Source organism: Bactrocera neohumeralis, unplaced genomic scaffold, assembly GCF_024586455.1.
Source record: "Bactrocera neohumeralis isolate Rockhampton unplaced genomic scaffold, APGP_CSIRO_Bneo_wtdbg2-racon-allhic-juicebox.fasta_v2 cluster11, whole genome shotgun sequence".
NCBI classification, from domain to species: Eukaryota; Metazoa; Arthropoda; class Insecta; order Diptera; family Tephritidae; genus Bactrocera; species Bactrocera neohumeralis.
This window is the reverse complement of record NW_026089624.1, coordinates 1,515,787-1,543,751: the sequence shown is the minus strand read 5'-3', so window position 1 is coordinate 1,543,751 and position 27,965 is coordinate 1,515,787. Positions and strand designations below refer to the sequence as shown.

Genomic DNA, 27,965 nt, shown 5'->3' with positions numbered 1-27,965 from the left:
CCACGCACGTTTCCTCCAGGATCTGTACTGATTTCTGTTGCCCGTGAAGTCTGGTAACGACTTGAAGACATCTAGGTTGATCTGCGATTCGTAGGCGATATTTGGCTTGCAATCATCGAGCTGTTCGATAGTCCTTATATTCGATTGCAGACCATGTTCTAGGGTAGCCACCCTTTCTCGGTTTTCTGTTAGAGATGCAGTTAAGGTCGCAATTTGAGCCTTGAGGCTTGCTATTTCCTGCGCAGACATCTTTGGATTGGCGTTGAATAAAGGACGATTCAAATTAAAAAGCTTCTGTCTCTTTTTATGAGATTCTAGCTTGATGATCTTTCGTCTAAGACTTGTCCGTGCTGCTTCCAATTTTTCAGGAACTTTTGAGATCCGCTTTTTCAGGACGTTGTTTTTATGTTATTTTTTGTGGTTGCCGCTATCCAGAGTTTCAGGATCTGCCGTCTGTCCGCTTTTTCAGAACCTTGTGTGTGGAAGTCCTACTTCCCGTGGCTTTTAAATTTTATTTTATCCGTTACCGCAGGATAAAAATGGCTTTAAGACCGCTTGAGCCCCCAGTTAACAAACTGTCGTTTGTTGTGAGTAAAAGAAATTATATTTATTTGGGCAGTACACTTATTTTTGTGTTGCTTTTTATACTCTCGCAACAAAGTTGCTAAGGAGAGTATTATAGTTTTGTTCACATAACGGTTGTTTGTAAGTCCTAAAACTAAAAGAGTCAGATATAGTGATCAGGGTGACGAGTAGAGTTGAAATCCGGATGTCTGTCTGTCCGTCCGTCTGTCCGTCCGTCCGTGCAAGCTGTAACTTGAGAAAAAATAGAGATATTATGATGAAACTTGGTACACGTATTTCCTGGCTCCATAGGAAGGTTGAGTTCGAAGATGGGCAAAATCGGCCCTCTGCCACGCCTACAAAATGGCGAAAACCGAAAACCTATAAAGTGTCATAACTAAGCCATAAATAAAGATATTAAAATGAAATTTGGCACAAAGAATCACATTAGGGAGGGGCATATTTGGACGTAATTGTTTTGGAAAAGTGGGCGTGGCCCCGCCCTACCAAGTTTTTTGTGCATATCTCGGAAACTACTATAGCTATGTCAACCAAACTCTATAGAGTCGTTTCCTTTAGGTACTTTCATATACAGTTCAAAAATGGAAGAAATCGGATAATAACCACGCCCACCTCCCATACAAAGGTTACTTTGAAAATCACTAAAAGTGCGTTAACCGACTAATAAAAAATCGTCAGAAACATTAAATTTTACGGAAGAAATGGCAGAAGGAAGCTACACCCAGGCTTTTTTAAAAATTGAAAATGGGCGTGGCGTCGCCCACTTATGGACCAAAAACCATATCTCAGGAAATACTTGACCGATTTCAATGAAATTCGGTACATAATATTTTCTTAACACCCTGATGACATGTACAAAATATGGGCGAAATCGGTTCACAACCACGCCTTCTTCCAACATAACGCTATTTTAAATTCCATCTGATGCCTTCTCTGTATAATATATACATTAGGAACCAATGATGATAGCGGAATAAAACTTTTACACAAATACGGTATTTGAAAAATATGTAAATGACGTATAATGAAATCTCGATTATCACTTTATCATGCGAGAGTATAAAATGTTCAGTGACACCCGAACTTAGCCCTTCCTTACTTGTTTATTCATAATTTCTTACTGCCTATTTTTCATAATCTTACTTCTATTTATACTAACTAGAATGTTTACTGATTACTAGTTGATATTTTCAGATTATATTATTTGTTTAGGTTTGTTTACAGATATATTGATTGTTTAGATACATTTGGTTTGTTGTATTGATAGTGCATTTACAATGTTTGCTTACTTGCTAATGAGATAGTTTGGTGCAGTTTACATTTTCGCACATGCATTTTGTTTGTTACATTTATGATGCTAGGCGATACTATTGTTATTGTTTGTTTAGGTTACCAGTTGATAATTTATGTATTCGGTAAAAAATGTGATAAGTAACACATGTTCCTTAACTCGCGCACCGACTGAATTCGGTATATGAGATGTACGATGACATTGACATGGTTCAGCGGATTAATAGCGGGATTCTGTAACCAGTCTCTAGTCTCTATTTGAGACATTTTGAGGCAAAGTCTCAATTTGAGACTAGTTACTATTCACTAAACAGTCTCTAGCGTTAGTCTCAAAATATTGAGACCTGGTAGTTGGCAGGTCACAAACTAAAAAGAACTCTTGTCTGCCATTTTGAATATACTGAATAGAGATCATCATAGATATTAATCGATTGTCGTTTCTTTATATTTTCTAAGCAACTCAAACATGAAAAGGTTAAAAATAAATCAATTTTACATAAATTTCGTAAATATTATGAAACAAAGTCAACATATATTTTTATTTTTATTGATAATTATGTTTTTTGACTATCTTATAGAAAATTTAATATTTGTTATCGACATATTTATTTTCATTCAAGTGTAAAAACATCTCTGAATAATGAAATGTAATAGATTTTGTGACTGTCACTTACAGAATAGCAATATCATCTCAAGTCTCAAAAATTTTCTCTAACTTAAAATCTCAAATTTAGAGACTTGAGACTGTCTCAAGTTACAGAATCGCACGGTAAGAGATAGCAGCTACGCTGGCATGGGGATAGGAAATTCCATTTAAAATACAAAAACATGAAAAGGACCAACCGTTATGGAAGGCAAAATAGATACATTTACTTAAGTGACCATATAAAGGAACGCAAGTTCGGTGTGGGATTCGTGGGGGAGAGAGACCCCGGCGGCGAGCCCTAGCATTCACCCCGGTGGATGAACGAATAGCTACAATACGCATCAAAGCGAAGTTCTCCATCGTATCATTGATTTGCTCCCACGCCCCTACGGAAGAGAAAGAAGATGTGACCAAAGATGTCATCTACGTGTGCTGGGATCGCACCTATGAGAGCTGTCCCCGCCACGATATTAAAATCGTGCTTGGCGACTTTAACGCAAGGGTGGGCAAAGAAGGTACCTTTGGCACTACGGTCGGTAAATTCAGCCTCCACGACGAAATATCCCCAAATGGGTTGAGGCTGATCGACTTCGCCGGGGTCCGAAATATGGTTATCTGTAGTACGAGATTCTAGCACAAAAAAATTCATCAAGCTACCTGGTTGTCTCCGGATCGAAAAGCCACCAACCAGATCAATCATGTTGTGATAGACGGAAGACACGTCTCCAGTGTTCTAGACGTGCGTACGCTCCGAGGCCCTACCATCGACTCGGACCACTATCTTGTTGCAGCCAAGATTCGCACCTGCCTCTGTGAAGCAAAAAGCGCACGTCAACAAACACAAGGAAGGTTCGACGTCGAGAAGCTGCAATCACAACAGACAGCCGAACGATTTTCTACTCGGCTTGCACTCCTGCTCTCTGAGAGCACTCGTCAATAACTCGATATAAGGGAACTGTGGGACGGCATTTCAAACTCCTTACGTACAGCTGCAACCGAAACCATTGGTTTTCGGAAAATGCAAAAGAACAGCTGGTACGACGAGGAGTGCCGTGTGGCAGCGGAGAGAAAATAGACTGCCTACCTCGCGACGTTACGATCGACCAGAACACGTGCGGGATGGGATGCGTACCAAGAGTTGAAAAGGGAAGCGAGACGCATTTGCAGACAGAAAAAGAAAGAGGCCAAAATGCGTGAGTACGAAGAGCTTGATAAACTGGCCGACAGGGGTAATGCACAAGGTTTCAATACCGGAGCATACACTTACAACAATATATACAAAGGTGATCTAGCGACCAATGTCCAAAGCATACTAAAATTATGGAGGGAACACTTCTCCAGCCTGCTGAATGGCAGTGAAAGTACAACGCCAGGAGAAGACGAACCCGATTTCCCAATCGATGACGATGGTGCAGACGTTCTTTTGCCCGACCATGAAGAAGTTCGAATAGCAATTACCCGCCTGAAGAACAACAAAGCGGCGGGAGCCGATATAAGGTCCTATCGAGCGTATTGTGTGAAAGATTAAAGCCCACCGTCAACAAACTGATTGTACCTTATCAGTGTGGCTTTAGACCTGGAAAATCAACAACTGATCAGATATTGACCAAGCGTCAAATCTGGTAAAAGACCCATGAAAAGAGAATCGACACACACTACGAGGTTTCAGACAAGGGTGCAACTTCTTCCATCTACTTTTGGAGAAAATAATTCGAGATGCAAAACTAAATAGAAAAGGTACCATCTTTAATAAGAGGGTGCAACTGCTGACGTACGCCGATGATATTGATATCATTGTACTCAACATCCGTACCACGTTGCTGTTGACAGTCATAACTTCAAAGTCGTCTATATTAGAACCAGAATTATCAGCAACAACAATGTCAGCGTTGGAATCGAACGCAGTTATTCTGCGTCAAGAGGTGCAATTTCAGACTGAGTAGGCAATTGTGAAGTAAAATCCTCTCTCTACGAACAAAGACCAAGCTCTATAAGTCACTCATTACTCCCGTCCTGCTATATGGTGCAGAGGCATGGACAATGACAACATCTGCTGTGTCAACGCTACGAGTTTTCGAGAGAAAGGTTCAGCGGAAGATTTGCGTTTCTTTCGCATTGGTAACGGCAAATATGGGATTCGATGGAACTATGAGCTCTACGAAATATACGACGACCTTGACATAGTTCAGCGAATTAACAGACGGCGGCTAAGCTTGCTAGGTCATGTCGTCCGTGTGGATGAAAACACCCCAGCATAGATAATATTTATTAGCTTAAGTATTAGTAAAAATATGTAACTCTATCTCTTAAAATTGTATACATTGATAAAATAGTATACATAAGAACAAAATTATAAATAAGTTTTTACACTTGAGAAACAATATATAACATAAAAAATAAAACAATGCGTTTTTATAAGCAGCACTATGTGCTTCTGTTGAGCTTTATTACAAAACTAACTACACTTAACTTTAAGGTTTATAATCTAACCTATGCTTGAGCCGGCCTACGTGACCAAAGATGCTTGGTCAGCTAAAAGGGTTTGCGCGTGTAGCGCTCACCTGCAGCTATTTGGTTTTGGGGGAGAAGACATGGTTGCGCGTGTTTCGCTCACTTAAGAATTTAGCGGATGTGCGTTTAGCGCAGTTGCACTTTTGGTTGTAATAGGACTCCAAAGTATGCAAACGGTTTGTATGTTTCTAGCATATAATGTGGGAATGGAATTTATGTAGAAGTTCATAAAATATTGTGTTAACTCCTCCCTCCGAAATATCAAGCGTCCCCGCTTGATTAATTAAAAAATGGGATGTCGTTAAGACTTCTATGCTGCGTCCTTTTAATTACTGGCATTTGAAATGATTCCGGTTTGCTAATAATTATTTCAGGCTTTACGTGCTTTTTGCATCTGAAAATTGCAATTATGGTAAGTACTAGGGCTAATAGCCCAAAATGAGTGAATAAACTGGATTTCACTAAAAGATTCAGAGAACTTATTTTTTTAATGTTTTTTATATTAAGCTCTTTCATAAGTTTTAAGGATAGAACTTCCTCGAACTCTGAATTTGAGTTTGAATGTTGGATTAAAGCAGGCAGTGGTCTCAAGCTATGTTGTTCTAAAGTTGTAAAATTCATGTTATTTATTCTTATAGTTTCATTAAAGATTCTTATCAAATGTGATCCTCTTAATTTTCTAGTATTATTATTTGCAGTAATATTTCCTTCGAAATTATTTAAAAGTATTAATCCATTATTTATTTCTACAATATTTTTATCATGTTCCGTATTTGTTACGGTGCACTTATATGGTTTATTCCTTATTAAATTTTTTATACAATTTTCGTTTTCCAAATTAACAATTTGGGTTTGTTTGCAAATTTGTATTTCATTTATTATTTTACAATCTTTTTCTATACCATAATATTCTTCATTACATTTCAGTATTTTTTCAAAATTTATCTTTAAAATAGTTTCGTTTTTACTTAAAGGCTTAATTATAATAGATTTGCAAATTTCTTTACCGGTTTTCGGTATTTTTATCATATAAATTAGTAAGTTTTGTTTTACAGCAATTTGAACATCTGCAAAATTCAGAGATTCTTCTAACGAACCAAATTGCAGATTCTCTTCGATAAAAATTTTATTTATTCTATGCGCTTCTTGATTGTTAATAATAACTGAGTTAATAATGTTCGCTTTAGTTAAATGAATTGCTCTTTTAATATTTTCTAACTCATCTTTGATTATGTCAATTTTAAATTTATATTTAAGTATTAGGGCGGTTTGAAATTTGTTACTACTTCCTAGAGACTTTATTATTGAGTTGCTAATTTCTGTTATATTGTTTATTCTTTCTAAAATGTTTTTGTTGAGTATGTTGGTTGTTATTCTCGATTACTTCTTTAAATTTGCTGTTGATGGCTATTAAATCGTCATGGTCGGGGTTGCCAGCTATCCATTTCCAGGCTGATCCTATGTAGTCTAGTGATCTTTTGTTTTTGTATTTAGGTAAAATGTTATTAATTGTTATGTTGATATTACTGATTTCGTCTGTTATAAATGGGTAAAGAGGGTTGTTAGCTGGAATGTTTCGTATGAAGTTTCTGTTCAGTTCCCGTAATATTGTAGAGTATTCTGTTATGTTTGTCATGTGGATAATCCGGTATGTTCCTGTTTGAATTTTGCCAATTCCTTCCTCCATCATTACGATTTCTGACTGAGTGTAATCTAACACCTCAACCGAACCATCGCTTAATATAAAGTTCAGGAAAAAGAGAGATCTAAAAATAATAAAAATGTTCTGAGTTAGTTTCGTATGCGGTCCTTGTGAACTATTTTGCCTGATTCTGTTTTTACGGTGGAATGTCTGTTTTCCTTAACTATTTCCTCTTTGTACCTTTTTGAAAGTTTTGTTCCTAATCTTTTATTCTGTTTAACAAAAATTTTGTCTCCTGTTCTATAGTCAATAGTTTCCTTTCTATATTTGTTATGATATTGCAGGTCCTTTTCCTGTTTCTCTTTTAATTTTTCTAGAACCTTTTTCATAGTTTCTTCTCTGTTAGTGGCATTTGAGGTAGGTCTACCGAAGAATATGTCAACGGGTTTTTTTCCTGTAACAGAATGAACAGAATGGTTGTATTCGTTTACAGACCATTCCATTAATTCGTCGAAATTTTTATCAGAGTGTTCCTGTTTTAAGCATCTCATAATTTCTGATATTGTTGAATGGAACCGTTCTATTTGTCCATTCACCTCGCTTTTATAGGATGGTGCAGTGAATATTTTTATATTGAATTCGTTTTCTAACATGAATTTTATTGGTTGAGAATTAAATATCCTTTCGTTATCGAAAACTATAGCCTTCGGAATTCCAAAATAAAATATTATTTCTCTTAAGGGTTTTTTTATACTGTCTATACTTTTCCCGTCTATTTTCTTTATAATGGCTAATTTGGAAAACTTGTCAATAGAAGTCAGTACTTTATGTTTGTCTGTTGAGAAAATGTCTATGTGAATAGTATGCCCTGAATATTCTGGTAAGGGTGTAGCTCCTAATTTTACATTGTTTGGGTGGCGATCAAATTTATTTTCTTTACAAACTTTACTAATTTTTGTTATTTTTATTTTTTCGACATAGCGGGAAATAATATTTTCCAAAATCTGTAGCTTATTTTCTTTTTCGTTTCTGTGAGCACGATTATGTTCCTCGATTATTATTTTATCTTGGGCCTCGGTCTGAGTAATATCTTCAACTACTATTTGTGTGAAACGAATTTTGTAATTTGCGAAATGTAGAGGGTAGATTGATTGGATTTTTAGCATAATGTGCTCTGTGGTTTTCATACCATTGATTACCGATGGATTAAGATATTTCTTTAAAAGCGATTTTAGCGATTCTTCATTGTAGGTTGTTTCAGTTATTAAGTGCCTATGGTACGTAGGGAAAACTATTTCGAATTTGTATGAATTTTTGGAATCTTATGGATATGAAAATTTGGTTCTTGAAGACGTTAATGGGTATTTCTACTGAAGAAATTAAATTTTCGGAAGAGCTGTCACTACTATGGACAGTCATTGAATTTAAGTTAGCGATTGGTGGTCGTGAGAGTAGGTCTGCGACAATGTTTGTGTTGCCTGGTTTATAAATGATTTCGTGGTTATATTCTTCCAATTGTTCCTTCCATCTTTTTATTTTTGCATTTGTATTTTTGTTGCAGAGAGCAAAGGTCAATTGTTGGTGATCAGTGTAAATCTTAACCTTTTTTGATCCGTATAGGAAGCATTTCAGGGACTGTAGTGCCCAAATTATTGCCAACATTTCTTTTTCATTGGCGGCAAAAGTTTCCTCTGCTCTGCTTAGAGTTCTTGACAGAAAGGATATTGGCCTACCGTCTTGGGAAAGTACGGCTCCTAGAGCGTAATTTGAAGCATCCGTGGTAAGCTCAAAAGCTTTTTCGAAATCTGGATAGTGAAGTATAACATCGTCTGACGTCTGACGTCAAGCAATTTTTCAGGTCTTTAAAAGCTTCTACTTGTTGTGTTGTTAGATTTAAAAGTGTCCTCTTAGACTGATTCTTGGAAACTCTTCCAAGCTCTCCTCTCAGTATTTCAGTCAGGGGATTTGCAATTTGTGCGTACGCCTTTATAAATCTGCGATAATGTCCGGTCATTCCTAAAAAGGAGCGTAAATCATGGACAGTTTTGGGCCGTGGAAATTTTATTATAGCTTCTATCTTTTTTTGTGTAGTGCGAATTCCATTTTGGCCAACTATTATACCGAGGAACTCGATTTCCTTTTTGATAAATTCACATTTATCGAACTGTACCTTTAAATGCGCTTTTTCGAGAGTGTCAAATATAATTGGAAGATTTCTAAAATGATCTTCTTTACTTTTGCTAAAGATAATTATGTCGTCAACATAAACGTAGCACCGAACGCCGATGTGTTTCCGTAGCACATCATCCAAAGTGCGTTGGAAAATGGCAGGCGCATTTCTTAAGCCGAATGGAAGTCGAGTAAATTCGAATTTCCCATTGGCAATAGAGAAGGCGGTCTTCTCAATATCTGCTTCGTTGAGAGCAATCTGATGGAATCCACTCTTAAGGTCAATTGTAGAAAAATACTTATTTGATCCTAGATTAGTTAGAATAGTGGTAACATCTGGAATGGGATATTTATCTGGTATGGTATCCTCGTTCAATTTACGATAGTCGATAACCATACGAAATTTTTTTAATCCTGAGGCGTCTTCTTTCTTCGGTACGACCCATACCGGAGAATTGTAGGGAGATTTCGATGGTCGAATAATGCCATCTTTAAGTAATTCCTCAATTTGTTTGTCTATTTCTTTTTTTAAAGGCATTGGATAGGGGTAAGTTTTGCAATATATTGGTCTATCGCTTTTAGTCCTAATTTCGGCTTTAACGTTCGTGACATATGTTAATTTTTTATATGGTTCAGCAAATAATGTTGGGCAAGAGTTAAAGAGTTGTTTTAATCTTTCGTTATCTTCGGGACTCAAATGATTTAGCCTTAATGTAGTGTGTGCAATAGAGTTAATTGCTAACTGGTGGATGGGGTATTCATATTTATTGAGTAATGTAAAATAGTTCTCCTTAGTAAAAATTACTGCGTTTAAACTTTTCATTGTATCGTTACCTATTATGGCGTCAAAGGTTCTTAACTTGGGCAAAATGTGAAATTTTAATTTACCTACTTCATCACCGAAAACACTGATATTAGCATGATGAGTAATTTTGACGGGTCCACCAACAGAATTTGCAATGAAGGGTTTGTTCGGAATGGGGTTCCTAATATAAAATGGACTAATATAATTTTTGTTCGATCCGGTATCTAATAAAAATTTTAGTTCATTGCCATTTTTCATTTTGAAACGATAGTATGGCAATGAGGAGTTTAGTCTAAAAATTTGATATTGTCACTAGGGGTTGCTTCGATCTCTTCTTGTTCTTCGTTGTATTCGGGTTGGTGGTCTTGTGAAGACTCGTAGTACCCTTCAGGATATTCTAATATTTCATTATTGTATTCTATTGGGTCAGTTTCTGTAACTTCAGTATTGTAGATCCGTTGCATTTTATTAGAAGTCTGTATTATCTGTGATGGTGGTCTCTTACTAGCTTGATTATTATTAGCCTGCGCTGGTCCATTACTAAATGCTTGTGATTTGTTACTGAATGTTTGCTGCCTATTATAAAATGTTTGATTTTGTTGATACTGAGGCCTATTCTGATAATTTATTTGCTTCGTTTGAACAGAGCGATCAACTTCCATTGGTGTAGGAGGTTTTGGAGGAAGAGGTGGTCTAAAGTTTGGTTGCACTGTGACGTAGTGTCGGTTTTGTCCGTACTGTTGATACGAATTTGGTCTAAGGGATTGGTTGTGAACATTTGTAAGTTCTGGGTAAAAGGGTCTTACTTGGGGTTTGAATGAGTATGACCTTGGTTGATTGTGGCTAATGGGTTGATTGTGGCTAATAGGTTTGGTATTGGTCGGCAAGCGACTGATATTATTTGTATGGTTCGTCCTGTAATTCATGTTGCCTAATTTGAGACACATATTGAGAGCCTGTGGTAAACTGGTTGGTTCCTTTACACTTAACAGACTGGGTAAGTTACCGTTCAGACCTCTTATAAATGTGTCGAGTGCCTTTTCTCTATATGTCGTTGTCATGGCATACAAAGCTTCTTCACCTAACTCCAGGCAATCGATTTTGTCTAGGATAAGCGAGATATATTGATAAACTTTTTGATAAAATTCTTCAACAGTGCTACCCCGTTGTGCAAGTGTTGTCATTTGATATTCCAACGTGCTAACGTCTCTCTTGTCTGAGTAATGTAACATCAGAAATTTTTTTATCTTACCCCAATTTAATGGGGTGCGGTAAGACTCAAGGGCCGTGTCAGCTTCGCCAACTATCTTGTGTTTTATTGTATGCAGGATAGCAAAATATTTTGGGGTGTTCTTATTCTGTCCGTACATTAATAATATTCTATCTACCGATTTCCGCCATGAACTGAATTCTCCGTTTTTACCCGAAAATTCTCTTAAACATTTTACCACATCCGGAACTCTTTCGGATGCGTCCATGTTAATGCTAAAATCTACAGGATGTTCAACTTCTTCTTCGATTTGTGGGTGTAATATGGTCGAAACTGTTTCCGATATTAACGAAACGAGTTCTCTTTTTTGATTAGGAGTGAAAGTGGAAGGGATGTTAGGAGGGGAAACGTTAGTGCTGGATGAGTGCAGATTTAATTTCGACAATGTCGATGCTATTTGTTCTTCCTGACTCATTTTGTTCACTTGTTTCTGATTATTTAAATTAAATTTTTTTTTTTTTTTTTTTTGTTTTTTTTTACAGTGTTAACTTTCCTTTTGTTATAACAATAATTATTTCCTTTCACATAACCTTACTTACTAATAATCTTAATATAAAACTTACATAAATATCATTTGCATTTTCCTGTGTTGATAATGTTTCCTCCTTTGTGTGATTAATTTAGATTTCTCCTCTTGTAGTGGTATTTGTTGTATTGGTTCTATTTGATGAATTAATTTAAATCTTTCCTCTTGTAGTTGTATTTGTTGTATTTGCTGAATTAGTTTAAATCTTTCTACTAGTAGTTGTATTTGTTGTATTGGTTGTATTTGATGAATTAATTTAAATCTTTCCTTTTATAGTTGTATTATTTTACACTTGTTTAATTTATTCTAAATTTCCCCGTCACGCACTTTTTGTTCAATGTATTTGTATTTAGCTTATGCTTTTCGTTCGGCTGGGTTGATACTGCCCGTCCTTTTTCCGAAAGGTACTAAGGGGCCGAGTACGAAATGTAATTTAGGTTTCGTCCGCGAGTATAAAAAATATTATTATTTTTTCCTCACGGTCCCTGCTCGGGCGCCACATAAAAAATAAAACAATGCGTTTTTATAAGCAGCACTATGTGCTTCTGTTGAGCTTTATTACAAAACTAACTACACTTAACTTTAAGGTTTATAATCTAACCTATGCTTGAGCCGGCCTACGTGACCAAAGATGCTTGGTCAGCTAAAAGGGGTTTGCGCGTGTAGCGCTCACCTGCAGCTATTTGGTTTTGGGGGAGAAGACATGGTTGCGCGTGTTTCGCTCACTTAAGAATTTAGCGGATGCGCGTTTAGCGCAGCTGCACTTTTGGTTGTAATAGGACTCCAAAGTATGCAAACGGTTTGTATGTTTCCAGCATATAATGTGGGAATGGAATTTATGTAGAAGTTCATAAAATATTGTGTTAACTTATACAATAATCAAATAATATAATAAATACTTACGAACGCACATGCATTGAGTTGTTTATTTCAAAACAACCATATGTCATGTAATAATGAACACAAATATGCAGAGATTCTCATAAATGTAATTAAAAAAAGGTGCGTGGAGTCCCTACGCGCGGATGAAATTATACTTCTTAGTGATATTCCAAGAAATGCATATCATTTTGTAAGAAAGAAAACTAGAAAACTTAAGTTCACATTTTATAAATTTACTATGCACATAAAATGAAGAGTAAAGCAAAGTCTAAATGAAGGAACTTTGACTAGAAAAGTAGTTCTGTCTCTTCGTTGCGGAAGAGAATATGCAGCGTAATCATCTCTCTTTTGTAATCCATCAACACGCGTTGAAGGCCCAGCAGTTATCGGTGAATTGACGACCGTTTATTCATCAGTAGTTATAGATGCTCCCGCAGAGATTGATGGACGTTGAATCTTTTTTTACGGGCTCTCTGATATTCCGCAGCTGTTTTCCTCTTCTTCGTTAGACTCCCAGCTATCATTTCCAATTTCTCCTTTTCCCGCTCTGCTTTCTTTCGTGCTCGGTATTCACGATACTATTGTGCTGTTTTCTCTCCTCTTGAAACACGGGCTATATTGTCTTTTTCTGCTGCAAAATCAATTTAAAATCAAAACATTAAAATTTTTGCCAATCCGATTGATATTAGTTTCAAGGCACAAGTTTAATGCACAAGGTGCATCGATTACGGACAATTGAAATATTCAAGAGAAACTTACCATCACATAACCTGGAATCAGCTGTGTTATGCGTATTATCAACATTGATCGGAGGTCCACCCAATTTGGCTGCCATATTTTCTTGTGAAGATCAGGTAGGTCGGAAATCGCCTCGCAATTTTAACATTTTTTACAATTCTCTCACATATTCTAAACGAGAATATGAAGAGACAGAAATATATGTATTTATAAAAGGATTTCTTTGATAATCCATAGGATGGAAATATGTATGTATGTAGAACTCTTTTGTTTTTGATTTATTATTTTTCAAATTATTTAATGCTAATTTGATCTTATTTTATAATAACTCATTTTAAATATATAAAAGATTTACCTAAACATTATGATGATATTTTCATGATTCACACGCAATGTACGAATGTAAGGAATTTCGTTTTGACGACGCGTCGCGACGACATTTCAATTTCTCATGCTTCAATTTTTGCTTTCAGCCAAGAAATCGCTTGTATGTATGTATGTACATATGTGCAATATATGCCTTTACGTTTTGCCGTCGGCATTTCCATATTGACATGCAAAAGTAATTATGTATTTCATTGTTTCGTTTTGGCCCAATTTTGTATGTTAAGACAAGTGTCAATAATTGCGCCAAAATCAAATATATTATATATTCATGTAAACATGTTTTAAACTTTACATAAAATTGAAGTGTCAATAATTGCGCCAATTTTCATAAAGTTGGAAATTTTGCGCGAATAAGACGTGTGCGGGTTAAGTCGTGAATTTTACTTATATTAATTAATTTGAAAGTGCCGAAAAATGCGAAACGAAATTTCAATAAATTTAAATAAATTTAAGTAAATTTACATGTATTTTCATTTATATTTAATTGTCAATAAATTTTTTAAAAATTATTTGCCCTAGTTGTCCATTTTTTATTTTCTCATACATTTCAGCCGATTTTTGTATAGAAATTTGACCGACGTAGAAGCAAAATGCGAAACAATCATACATACATATATTATGTCATTTGCACATTTGTCTGTATGTTTGCGAAAGCAAATGTTCTACAAAAGCATATTTCTATACTTAAACAAAATTATTAGAACCATCGTATGTTTCTTATGTACATGCATAACCAAACCATACTTAAGTCAGCGCAACCTAAGTGTCAATGGTGGTGTTGGTGGTAAGCGCTTGGAAAGTCAAGATGATACCACAGGTCTCAGGTTCGAATCTCGACAGAATAAATTTTTAAATTTTTGCTTTTAACATCGTATACTATACAAATAAATATTTTTCTTACTGATAGAAATTAAATTTATCACAGCAATATTATGTTTATGTATATTATGTATATTGCTGTGATAAATTTAATTTCTATTAGTAAGAAAAATATTTATTTGTATAGTATACGATGTTAAAAGGCATACATCTTCTATCCTATCTTGTGTATCTTCACATGCTCATATGAGTGTATATATACGCAAGTGCGTGTTCAGAAATTGAAATCATATTTTCATCACTTATCAATATACTTATTACATGTGCGCGCATTGACTTGCATGTTCATACATTCATATATACTTATATGTACATATATTTGCATACATTGCCGAATAATGCACAAGCATACAAACATACATATGCGTACACATATGAATATGTCACCAACAAAAACTTGATCTTCACAAGTCAATATGGCAGCCAAATTGGCGAAGAACAAGTGTAGTAAATTTTTCAACAAAAACGATTTCATTCATGAACGCAGGCGCAAATTCCACAAGCGATCTCGCTTCATTCATAAAAACAGAGGCCGTAACATCTCCCCGAGCATGCCTTTGCCAACAAGTCGTCTTTTCGCGACGATGGCAAAGCTAAAAATCATAAATTGCACAACTTTCTGGTGCTTCTCGCAAAAATCTGCGTCGATATGTATTCACGATCATACGTATACATACATACATATTTACGCATGTTTGTAGGCGAAGCTGCTACAGCGGCAAGGGGTGACAATCGGCGGCCATTACTTTCCTTATGCCATGGAAATTCTATTGCTACGAATATGGAAATGACAACGGTCATTAATTTCTTTGAAGAAATGAAAGGAATGAATGATCCTGAGAAGTATAGTCTTAACTTTTCAACGGCCAACGCAGAGCATTTCAACATAAAGGAATTTATTCATTAAGCGAACTATTTACGAAGGAACATCATTTCTAATATGCCACAAGACAAAATTAGAAATGAACTTCTCATACCTCACGCTGTCAGATAAAACGATATACCTCGTCATCGCGGGTCGGTTTCCAAAAAATGTAAATAAAGACTAACTACTGAAATGATCTTGTAAAGTATAGCCTTAATTTTTCAACGGCTAACACAGCGTATTTCAACCAAAAGATACGCAAAATAGTTGAGAATTCGCAGAAATGAAAGACAAACGAAAGAAAAAGAAGCATAACTTCAATAATGCACAAGCATACAAACATACATATGCGCACACATGTGAATATGTCACCAACCAAAAATGGAAACATTGTTCTACAAAAACAACAACATCATAAGCATGTCAACATTGTGTTGTTGGTAGAAAAGCCGAGCTGCGCCGAAAGAAACGAACAAACGATCGCCGATTGTCACCGCTTCGCTTGCTGCTCGAACATCTTAGCAGGCAAGGTTGCGTTAGATTCATATTGAGCAAGGTTGCGCAACCTGAACCTATCGCAACCTTTTCCGAACTCGTATAAAATGTATAACTTCAATAAAGTAGATCCTAAAGTAGTATATAAGCGATGAAGGGCATACCACAAAGTTCATTTCATATCAGAACTGTTTCGAGGATTGAAAAAACATTGGTACAAGTGTATTATATTTGAGAGGATTACTTTGAAGGGGACAATTTTTAGTTCGAAAGCACAATTTTTAAGTAGAAAGAAAAAATTCTCAATTGTATTCACAATTAAAGCGAAAAACAAACATTTAATTTAGTTAGCTTTATTGTTTTTTTATTATTCTTTAATTTGTTTAATATTTGAAGTGAAGCAACCAAAGTCAGCAAAACAATGAAAAAAAATGAAATTAGACTACTCTGCAAAATCATCGAACAGTTTTTGGATAAATATTCATGTAGTTGAAAAGGAAGACCACAAAAAACCATACGTTAGAGTTCTGTTGCATTGTTACAATTGTATTGCATTTTTCTGTTGTTAGTACTAGTCATATTGTATTAACTAATTGTAAGTTAGATAACATTAGAAAGTAACGCCAATAAAGTTATAGAAGCCTCGGTAAAAGATAACTCTTCTTTTTAAAGTCAGTTTATATTAATATTATATTAAACAAATAGAATTGTAAATGAGCCGCTCAGTGCACACATCGATTAACTCCATAAAACTAAAAGTTGAGAAACACGATGATGTAATGTATATTGTTTTTAAAAATTCCTCCGATAATATGAATTCAAGTATATAATGTGGAATGCATAATAGCAGATATAGCTTTCATCTAACGACATATAAAATTAATAAGAACGAATAGCCAACAATTAATAGTTAGTAGTGTTACAGTTTTCATGTAACTGATGGAGTTAATCGATTTGGCAACTGAAAAAAGTAATAAAGTTAAATTTAGTATTTTCATTTTTAAGATTTTATTACAAAAAAAGTTAGTTACTGTACATTTTTATCACAGGTTTTCCATAAAAATTAAGGCATTATTCTTTGGGATGATTCAGCAATATTATAAATAATGTCTTCTTCATCAGCTGTATGCGAGGATTCGTCATTTCGATTTGTTGACAAGTTCTTATATCTAGTAATCGTGTTTATTAGGAGGAATGAATTTTAGCAGGTCCATCATGTGTCTCCATTTTTCCCTTGTCACAGTTCTACCTCTAGGATATAATAAGGGCTGATCTATATTTTTTAAACTTTGCGGTCTACCCACTAAAGATTTTCTTACATTAATGGCTTGAAATTCTCTATCTTCATTATAGTCACATTTGAATTGTATGAGGTAGGGTTTGGACCTTTCTAACTTTATCCAGCGTATTTTAAGCCAATTTACTGAAAGCCCTGTGACGGTTACTTTTCTGTTAATGATAGACTGTTCTAAAGGTTTTGTTGACAAAAAATCTTGGTGAGTCATTTGGATTAGATGAAACGACGCTTTCTTTTTACATGATTATATGGTACCAATCATCTGGTGAAAAAATGTTTTGATTTTTTTTCGCATATGACTCAAAAATGGCAAAATCTGAGTCATTGGGCAAATAGCTGTGTCCACTTACCAAAAATTTCATGTCAATTGATTCTGCTTTGATTTCCGTGCTTTGAAGAAGTTTCAATAAACTTAAGACGGTTTTAATATTTCTGTTTTGACCGGTACACGAATCACAATATGTTATTATTTTTTCAAAGTTTGCAGCGTAAGTCTTTATGTACTTTTTTAGACAAGATGAAATTTCTTGAGACCCACGGGATCCTTCGTTCTTTAGATTCATTCGTAGGGCGCCTTCTTTTTATTTCGTTAACTTTGATACAACCTCTTAAGAAAATATTTTGGTCAAGTTGACTATGTAATCTATAAAATTCTTTCATGGCAGCCTCTCTCTCATCCGAAATAATTTTTTGAATGCAATTTTGACGGCATCTGCATTGTATATCGACAAATGTTTTTGTAGGTATTAGTTTTCCTCCCCTATTCCTGTATGCCAAACCTTTTATCCTGTTATGCTTTTGTAAATTTCGTATCCATTTAACAGGATTACGACTTCTTTTTCTCCCAATCAATGTGTTTGTTGGGTTTGTACTATTGAATCCGATGAATCCGAGGAAAACGATAAACGTCTTCTTAACCCAGAATTTCTGTTGATAAATCGTATTGAAGAAACATCACTGCTTTCCTCACTCACATTATTAGTCTCACTCATTTTGATTGTAACGGTATAATATTTATTTGTTCAAAAACACGGCTGGGAGTAACGCTAAAAAGGCTAATGCGAATTCCGCTCCTCCCTTCCTTAGGTTATGAAAAAAATTTGTCAAAATTTAAGCTCGTAGAAATCAGCCATAATTTTTTGATTTCATTTGAGCACTGTTGCCATTGCTAAATACGCATATATAGTTTTGTACACATCTAAGTTTTCAATTACAATTTTCCACAATATAAAATATCAAAACTGAAATCAAACTGTAAAAAATAATTTATATATTTATAAATAATAACATTCGTCTCCGATTTTGAGTTATTTTAAGAAAATTTCAAACATATTGAAGACAATTTTTATAATTACTACAGTATATCGAGACTGGTAACCCTGCGTTGTGAGAGAGTAATCAGCTGACTCGTTTCTATGGGAAACTTCCAAATCGTGAGAAATTCTACGGTATTGTATGGTAAAGTGGGCGGTAGAAGCCGTGTTGGCTAATCATTTATGTAGCGCTCTCATAAGATAGGTCGTATCAGCTGATTCGGGCTGTTCGCTGTTCCAGCTATTAGAAGTAGATAGTAATATACTGCGTGCGAGTTCACTGCTATACTAACTACCGCTTGCTTTGTGCTTCTTTTTATCTGTTTACCGATGCGATTTTGTTACGAATATTATTGAGGGGGAGAGAGCATCTTCGGCCGTTTAAAAACAAATAATCGTCGATGCACGGCCAGCACAGATACGACGTTACTGAAACGATTTATATTAGAGTATGGAGTTAATCGAAATGGCTTCTGAAATAAATTACTTATTATTCAGTTGCCAAAAAAATTTGCCATTTAACGGTGCTAATATTTATTATTCAGGAAAGTTATTATAAATATAAAAAGTTATGACTATACCAAGGGCTTTGACACTTAAATTTAAGATTTTTCAAAAAGTGGAGTTAATCGATGTGTGCATTGAGCGGCTCAAATAATATGAAAGATAATTTTTTTTTTGTTTACAAGTGATGAAATGGTTGTCATAACTATACATTTATTAAATTATTTTTTATATACCTGTAGAGGTTTTATACTCACTCAACAAAGCCCCATTTATACCCTGAGCAAGGTATATGTAGTTTATCACGAAGTTTGTAATACCCTAAAGGAAACACTGGAGACCCTATAAAAAAAATATGCTTGTATATACAGGGTGGGAGATATCAAATTTTAAATTTAAAAAGTCAATAAAAAAAACGGCTTGATATTTTTCAAAGGTCTAACATTTATTTAAAAGGTTGTTTTATGAAATTTATTTGTGGAAAAAAATTTCGGACAAGTGACCACCACGGCTGAGTTTACAGTAGCTTATCCGATCCACCCAATTTTGGAGTACTTTCTCGATGGTTTCAGGCCTTATGGCAGCTACAGCAGCTTGAATCTCGTGCTTTAGGTCCTGAATTGTTTCTGGATGGTTGATGTAACAGTATCTTTAACAGCTCCCCACAGAAAATAGTCCAACGGAGATAAATCGCAGCTTCTGGGAGGCCAATTCACATCACCTCTTTTACTGATTATGCGATTTTCGAAGATAGGGCGTAAAAGATTGAGTGTAGCGTTTGCTGTATGGCACATAGCGCCGTCCTGCTAGAACCAAATGTTGTCCAAGTCTTCCTCTTCAATTTTCTTGAAGAAAAATTTGGTAAACATTGCGCGATATCGCTCACCATTGATGGTTACGGCGGTTCCTTCTTCATTTTCGAAGAAAAATGGGCCGATGATTCCACCAGACCAAAATTCGCACAGTCGCAATATTTTCGGTTGAACGTGCGGGAAATGAACGTTGACCTTTTGGTTTATCCACCAACGAGCCAGTTTCACGCACACGCTTGTTGCACAAATTGAACTGATGGCACTTTTTGTCTGTCCATTTTTTTTGCCAAATTTTTCACAGTGTGGGTTGAAGACTCACCACTGTGGAAAAAAGTTTTCAATATTTCCAAGTTTTCTTCTAGTGAATAGCGACCCATTTCGTAAATTTTAGACTTTTTACCGAATATCTGTCACTTTCCGAATGGTATTTGACGATTCCAATGTCGAAATATAGATAATTCAAATTAAAAACGTTAGATGGCCCATCCGTTACATAAATAATCATTAAGGAGCTGAGTCGATTTAGCCATATCCGTCCCGCTGTGTTTACACGAAGTAGTCCATCAGTAAGAAAAACTTTTAAACTAGACGACATAAAATCTAAATATAAATAAAATTTGGCGTGAGCTATTTTCCAAGGCAAGCTGCAGTCTCCGAAAATATTATTCAGAACGGATCATTATAGCATATAACTGCCATACAAACTGACTAAGAGTATTATACATACATAGCTTTAGTGCAATCAAAGTTAACGTTTTTTCTTGTTTTTATGTTAAAGATGTTTGCATATTAAAACTTACGAAGTAAACTTTTACATACATTTTCAGGTCAGCATTATAACGAAAATCGTCGCGTATTAACATCAAGACTATATTTTGAAGAGTCAAGTTACTGATCTAATTGCTTGCGGAAGTTTATATTACTACACAAATTAGAACAGCTGAAGAAAACAAACTATCTCAATGTACAAACTATAATCGTCAGTTGTACCTTCAATACTTACGCACTTGTACTAATTGTACTGCTGATTCGATAAACAAGGAATACAAGCTAAGAAATGTAAAATTCAATAAATTACAAAAAGTGAGATATCAAACACAGAAGTTCATTGGCTAGCAACTTGAATGAAATACATTGTTATATGTAAATAATAACACTCAGGGAAATAAAGATCGCTATTTAAGCTGATTTGTCGTTGACTTTATATAACTTCTTCAGTTGATAGAGAGAGAAATTTGTTGATTTATTTGCTGAGTTAATGCAGCAACAGCAGCGTCCAAGAACTAAATCAAAGAATCTTGTGGTATAAAATGTAATATCTGGGTTGCCTTCAAAGGTATAGTGACTAGTATAGATGTGTAAAAATTTAAAGCAAGTACGACCTGTAATCTGAAATATTTGTTTCAAACTGATAGGGAATTACAGAAATTAATGGTAATTGCAAAGATTCACATCCAAAAATACAGGAATATTTTAAAATGTATAAATTTAATTTTTTTCTGAAAAAATGTTCATGACTTCTGCAACAACGTCACCTATATTAAGAGTATTCCGTAAATTTTTTATCATTACATTTATCTTGTTGCAAATAATACACAAATATAAAAGGTGATTGAAAGAATTAAGCAATATACATCAACGCTTAATCATATAGAAAGCATCATATTTTAAATTTTAAAATCTTCGCATTTTCAATATTAGTTTTTCAATCATAATCAACGCCCACTGCAATAAAATGGTTGGTACGCAAGAACAAACTTTGAAGTCCCACTCAGGAAGTAATTTAACGCACATACTCAACCATCACGACATAACTGCAGTAGATAAGATAATCACAAATACTGTTGAAGGTACAATTACCGATACATCCATTGGGAACAATGTTACTAATCATTCAACGAATGAAGTTGTCAATCATAATAGTGACTTTATAACAGACATCTCTCACGCAAGAAAAACAATCACTTATGCAGATACCACTGTAACCGTGATAAAGAACGCTAACGAAAATGTCATCTCGAAAATTGATTTCTGTTCGCGGATCCAATCACAAAAACAATATATTCATAACTGTGGCAACAGTGATACTTGTTACAAGCAAAATATTGTTCGACAAACAAAAGTGTTCCAAGAAGATTCCACCGATACTATCAATGGGTTATCTGCCCAATTTCAAATATCTCTGCCTGGACAAATGGATAAAAACATCAGTCCTGACGAACAACTTAGTATTGATAATGAAGAAAAAGGAAAGATTGATGCAGTTGACAAGAGTTGGTATTCCTCTAAATCTCTTACGGGTGAGTTTCCGGATACATTTTTTTATACATAGTGCAGTCGTTATCAAGTTAATAAAGTTTTTAAATGTAATGGAAGAAATTAAAATTTGAAATTAAAACAAATAGTAACTACAAATATTTATGTAAAATTCTGTTTATAATATACTCCAATTTCTATTAAGCTAATACCGTTTGATAATGAAGCTTTTTATTTTCAATATAGCGCATAATACATATAATATACTATACATCATATATAACATCAGTGTGATACTTACCTGTGCTAAGATATGTTGTTTATTTGAATACTCTATAATAAAAAAATTAGTTTGGAAGAAATTACATTTATCTATGGATATGTACGGTCGAGCTTTTAAGCATCGATCAAGATACATATATGTATATAACGAATACATTTTTTAAGCATAAAAAATATACGTGTATGTAATTAAGAGAAAATTTAAATTTCCATTAAGCAAATATATTATTATATAAAGGTTATTCCATCCCAAATTTGCATTAAAAAATTTGATTCTCGCAAAACATTTTTTTGTGCTCTTTGAAGCATATGTTATACAATTATTTTTTATACCGATGCGATATGCAATTTTCAAAATTTCTAAAACTTTTACGCATACAAAGAAAAGTACAAAACTTTAAATTAAAAAAGGTGAAAATACTAAGAAAATTTTTTATAAAATGGCACAGAGAAAGTGTGCACAAATTTAATAAAAATGCAACTAGGGAAGATTTAAGTTTGTCGACTATCCATCGACATCCGAGAAAATTATAATAAAATCAGCATAAATAAAACAAATTATTATGTAGGAATAAATGTATAATAATAATTCTTACTGCCGAATGACATAGTATTGCTAGTCGAAATCTTCTCGCTTTTATATTATTACTTTTCAATATTTTCAATTGCAATATAACAAAGAAACCCAAGTTTTTCAGTTAACTCACAATTTTCACCAATATATTCGCCATAAATGCATGAGCAAAAAAATTTCCGGAATAACATTCAATGATTCATGTTTAATGTCTTCGATTGACTCAAAACGGTTTTCCCGGAGCTGTCGTTTAGATTGAATGAATAGCCACACGTAGAAGTTGCACGGAGCTGAATCAGGCGACAAACTAACGAAGAATCATTAAGTATGCGACGGTGCATTATCGTGGTGCAAAAACAAAAAGTTTTCGGCACATAATTCCGGCCTTTTTTTACGAATAGCTGCGCTGAAACGACGCAATACACTCAAATAGTATTCCTTGTTTACAGCTTGGTTGGTAGGAAGGATGTATGTACTTTATGTACATACTTCAGAAATAAAAGCGTATACTGAAGACTAATCTTTATTTTGATGTGACATATGACACAGATGTCACTGGTGATTTAATGACACTTTGTCGAAACGTTTCACTCATCATAAATATCGCCGAATGCACTTTATGTTCTTCAGAAATAAAAACGTATACTGAAGACTAATCTTTATTTTGATGTGACATTTGACATAGATGTCACTGACGGTTAGGGTAAAGACTGATCTGATTTTTCTACAGTTTTAGCACCGGAACATAATATTATTGGGAAAAAATATCTTTACTTTCAGTAACATATGTATCTTACAAATTGAACTCAGCAGTAAGTTTCGACTACTATTGCTGAAGAGCTGCACTTCAAACGCACAGTTTGCCGAAAGTTTTATCTTGTTGTTGTTGTTCTAACGGTTATCTGATCTCCATTAGGATGGTGAGGGTTATCTAGGTTGACGTCGACGTCATGTAACGGGAGGCCAAAGCAAGGTGCTGTTTCTACGGGGTCGGATTTATGGGAAAGGGGTGTTAGATAAGACTTATTGCCCGCCGGACATATGTTGGATATTTCGGGGTCTATTCTGGATAAATAAAAGTTTAACTAGCTACAATATCCAGAACGAAGCTGCGCAAGGGTCACTCCCGTTTCCCGCGGCAACTCGAGCTTTTCGTCTGCAATGGGGGCTGGTTTGACTCCAGGAACGCCATACAATGGAGAGGAGTCGGTAAAGGTGTTGAGGGCTCCGTTGCGAATAGCGGTCACTGCTTGTCGGAAGTTCGTTTCGTCCGAATATCTGCAAAAACACCCCAGCAGGAACTGTCTGGAGAGGAGCTTATTATGCTTCCTAACTGGGACAATAAGCATCTTACTATGTAGGTGTTCAATGGGAGACATCAAAAGGCATCCTGCCGTAGTCCGGAGTGCAGTGTTCTGAAGCTTCTTCGACTGCGTTAGTTGAGGACCGGCCGACCGATTACCTTGTAAGTTGCCAACAACGTTTCTTTGACCTTTCCCCATATGCTGGCGGCTAGCGACTTGAGGATTTTACTGCGGCTCTGTACCTTGGAGATAGTCGCGGTCGTATGAGGAGTGAAGGAACATAAACTATCAAAAGTTACAAATAAAATCTTAGGGTTATTAACAGTCGGAATCTTGACGGCAACAACTGCAATACTAAGCTAAAGTCTGTACTCCTTCGTCCAGTTCGTAACTATGGTCGCTGTAGATTTAGTGGGGAAGAGTGTTAAGTTCCGTGCAGAGAAGAAGCGAGAAAGCTCAGAGAGATAGCCGTTTACCTTTAAACACATGCCATTGATTCCATTGCCCGACGTTAATATCGTGTAATCATCAGCGTACGAGGTTTTGGAAACTCCCTCTGGTGGTTGTGGGAGTTTCGAGATGTACAAGTTAAAAAGTAGACGGGAGAGGACACCCCCCTGCGGATTCACCTGTTTAATTCTTCTTAGTTTGGATTTTTCTCTTCAAAAAGTACGGATGATTGACGACCGCTCAGGTAGTTCATGGTCCACCTCTTCAGTCCTGGAGGCAGCGTTTTTTGTTCAATGGTTGAGGCCACGAACTATTCGAGCGTTTATGACGCTGCATCTGAGTGCTATTGTGGTGTTGTGCACTTTGCAGAATGCATGCTGGAGGTGAGTGAAGGTCGGTAGTAACAAGGATTCCAGTGTCTTCACTACAAGGGAGAGGAGAGTTATCGGACGATAGGACTCCTCTTTGTTGGCGGGTTTCCCATCGAGTATTTTAAGAGTGGTCAGCGACAGGTTGAAGACCTTGGTGAGGTAGCTTACTCCCGTCGAGCCTATATGCGTTAGCATAAGCATGATGATTCCATCAGGGCCAATGGACTTAGACGATTTCTTTGTTGATGGCGTTCTGAACCTCTTCATCGGTGAAATTAAGTGGCGCGCAGTCTTTTGAAATTTTGCGCCGCCGCCGCGTAACACACCGTTGGGTTTGTCTACCGAAGGGTGCAGTGTAAATTGCCGACTAAAATAGATCGCGCATTTGAATTGAATTTCAAATCGGTCATCATGTCTCTTCGGATTAGATAAAGCCTTCACATTTTTCCAAAGCGTACTCACGCTGGTGTTGATTTACCATTTGTCGAATCTCCAAATTGAGATCCCTTCATCGGGGATCACCGGAATCGGCATGGCGTAAGTTGTCACGCTCGTTATCTAAAGCAGCTGCTTTGGCTGGGAAATTAGGACGGAGCTTCACAATTCTTCCAGCCGGGATGAAGCGAGCGGTAGGTGCTGCGGTCATTTTGCGGAATCCACGTTCGACAACGATTACGTCCGTAGGAATAGGTAAAACAGTGAAGATGCTCTCGGTAAATTCTGTGAAGCCAATCCAGTTAGCTTTGCTGAAGTAAACCAAGGCGCGATTGTCCACAAATATAAATTCGGGAGGTTTCTCGATCGAGATAATTTTGCGCAGATGGTCTGATGCCAGATGCTATTTATCAGACCACCACTAGTAATGGTAATATCGGGCTAGATGTTACAGGTACCCATAATTCTGGTGGAGGCTTCATCATTCATTGTACAGAATGTTGAATAACATATCTGTTCTGCCAGCTCCATTCCCCTACGATCGTTTGACAGGCAGAAATGGCAAAGATCGTGGTGCGCGGTAAAGTCGCCTAGTACCAAACGGTTTTCACCACAAAGTAGCGCACCTATATTTGGTGATATCATGCAGGGCAACATGTAACTAGGGGGATGTTTATATTAAATGTTTCCAGCTCGACATCGCGTGTTGTGCAATATGAAGGCTAAGCCTCCACCATTTTCTCGCTCCCGATCTTTACTCAAAACGTTGAAACCAGCACCACTCAGAAGATCTGAGCGGCTGTTTAGATTGGTTTCTTGGACCGCAGCTATCGACATGCGTTCGCGATTCATGAGTGCAACTATCTCCTCGATCTTACTCTGGATTCCGTTGCAGTAAGAATAGGAGTTATTTAGCCTGTTTGAGCTCCTCTGGATCGTGGAGGTCCTCTGTTGGGCACTCGGCGCAGTGCGCGAACAGGGTGCAGATTGCACAGTCGTAGAGGCTAGGGGCGTAGTAGTGCGTTGGCAACATTGGGCCACATAATTGGTGGTTCTCTCTCTATGTGTCTTAAGGCTTGAGCAGGTCTTGAGATGGCTCCATCCCTTGCATGCATTGCACCTAACTGACATGGCGTTTGGATGGAGCCTTTGGCGCAAGCGCAGCAAAAAAATTCTTCCGGACTCGAGTTGGAATCCAAACGGGATTAGATCGCCGAAAAAACATCCCATAAAACCCGGAAAATTCCGGTGCGCAGAACCGGCTTTCGTAGGAACTGAGTTGTATCTTATTGTCTTGGTTTTATTAGTGCATGATTTTTATATTGTGTACTCCGATTTAGGCCAAGTAATATGGGAATTCACTTACCCAATAACGAAGCATATATCCTTAAATCAAATGGTGTTTGATTTGTATATTGTAAAGTACAAGCCCGAGAGAATTGTGTTATATAAGAAATTTGCGTGGTTGTAATCCGATTTCACCATTTTCGCTTTGTAACATTAGGTTTCCAGGATAATATTATCCCCCCTCTTTGGATGAAACTGCTGGAATATGACAACTAAATCAACTCAAATTAGATATATTTGATATAAACTCTACCAAAGGGGTTAATTACACAAGCATATTAGGTATATGATAATATGAGGATAAGAGCAAGATCGAAAAACTAACTTTACAACTGATATAAAATAAAAATAAGTATATACAGACCAATACATATTAATCGATAATAGTAAGAAACATAAATAATTGTAAAGTGAAAAAAACAAAACAATTTAGAAAGGGCTAAGTTCGGAATTTTGCATTAGGCGAATTGCAATCAAATTTGGTATATTATTAAGTTATATCATATGTCAAAGATTAACTTACCTTTATTAACACATTTTGCTTTTCCAAAACATTTATGTTAGAATCAAGCTTCAATATATATTAGGGTGGTGCAAAACTCCGTATTTTTTGCTACGAAAATATCTTGTTGGAAATTTACTGCCTATGCCTATGCGATTAAGTTAAGCGTTTACAAAATATCCATTGTCAAATATTAACAAAACAAAAATAATAACAATAAAAAAAAAAATATAAATAAAAAAGAGATATTTTTGCAGAGCATCTAATAATTTTTTCTTTCAGAGCACCTACCACCCATATATGTATTACTTATAACGAAGTTCGTTAGTCTAGCAGACTTTATGCCCAATATGTCAGTTAGTGTGCTCATAAAATTCCCTCCGTATTTTTATATCACATCTCACAGATTAATTGATATTTTCGGTTCTTTTCTAAAAATTTTCAAACAACAGATGACATTCCCTTATGCAGTTAACTGTACATATTTATAACTCTATTTTTTTTTACTGGCGTAGAAACCGCTCACGCGGTTAAAATCGAGTTAACAACAGAGCGCCAGTCGTTTCTTCTATTTGCAATAAGGAGCCAATTGGAGATTCCAATAGAAGCCAGAACCTTCTCCACCTGGTCTTTCCTACGGAGTGGAGGTCTTCCTCTTCCTCTGCTTCCCCCGGCGGGTACTGTGTCGAATACTTTCAGAGCTGGAGTGTTTTCGTCCATTCGGACAACATGACCTAGCCAGCGTAGCCACTGTCTTTTAGTTCGCTGAATCATGTCAATATCGTCGTATATCTCGTACAGCGATATTCACCGTTGCCAACGCGCAAA

General features: G+C 35.9%; 1 protein-coding gene and 1 non-coding gene across 35 annotated transcripts in view; one reads left to right on the top strand and one right to left on the bottom strand.

The window, feature by feature from the left end:
• LOC126765673 (putative dual specificity tyrosine-phosphorylation-regulated kinase 3 homolog) overlaps nt 1–27,965 on the top strand; it is a 293,060-nt gene that overhangs the window by 91,681 nt on the left and 173,414 nt on the right. For 14 of the 34 annotated variants that reach the window (XM_050483344.1, XM_050483311.1, XM_050483321.1 and 11 more), the window contains exon 3: nt 21,318–21,916. In XM_050483344.1, the coding sequence (XP_050339301.1) occupies nt 21,318–21,916 (599 nt within the window). Of the gene's footprint in view, nt 1–13,032; nt 13,181–20,443; nt 21,051–21,317; nt 21,917–27,965 lie in introns of those variants that run through there. The other 20 variants (XM_050483339.1, XM_050483337.1, XM_050483331.1 and 17 more) reach the window with 8 other exon arrangements.
• Nucleotides 15,197–15,410, bottom strand: LOC126766358 (small nucleolar RNA U3). The gene has a single exon (XR_007668853.1). It is a non-coding gene; the product is annotated as a small nucleolar RNA U3 (small nucleolar RNA).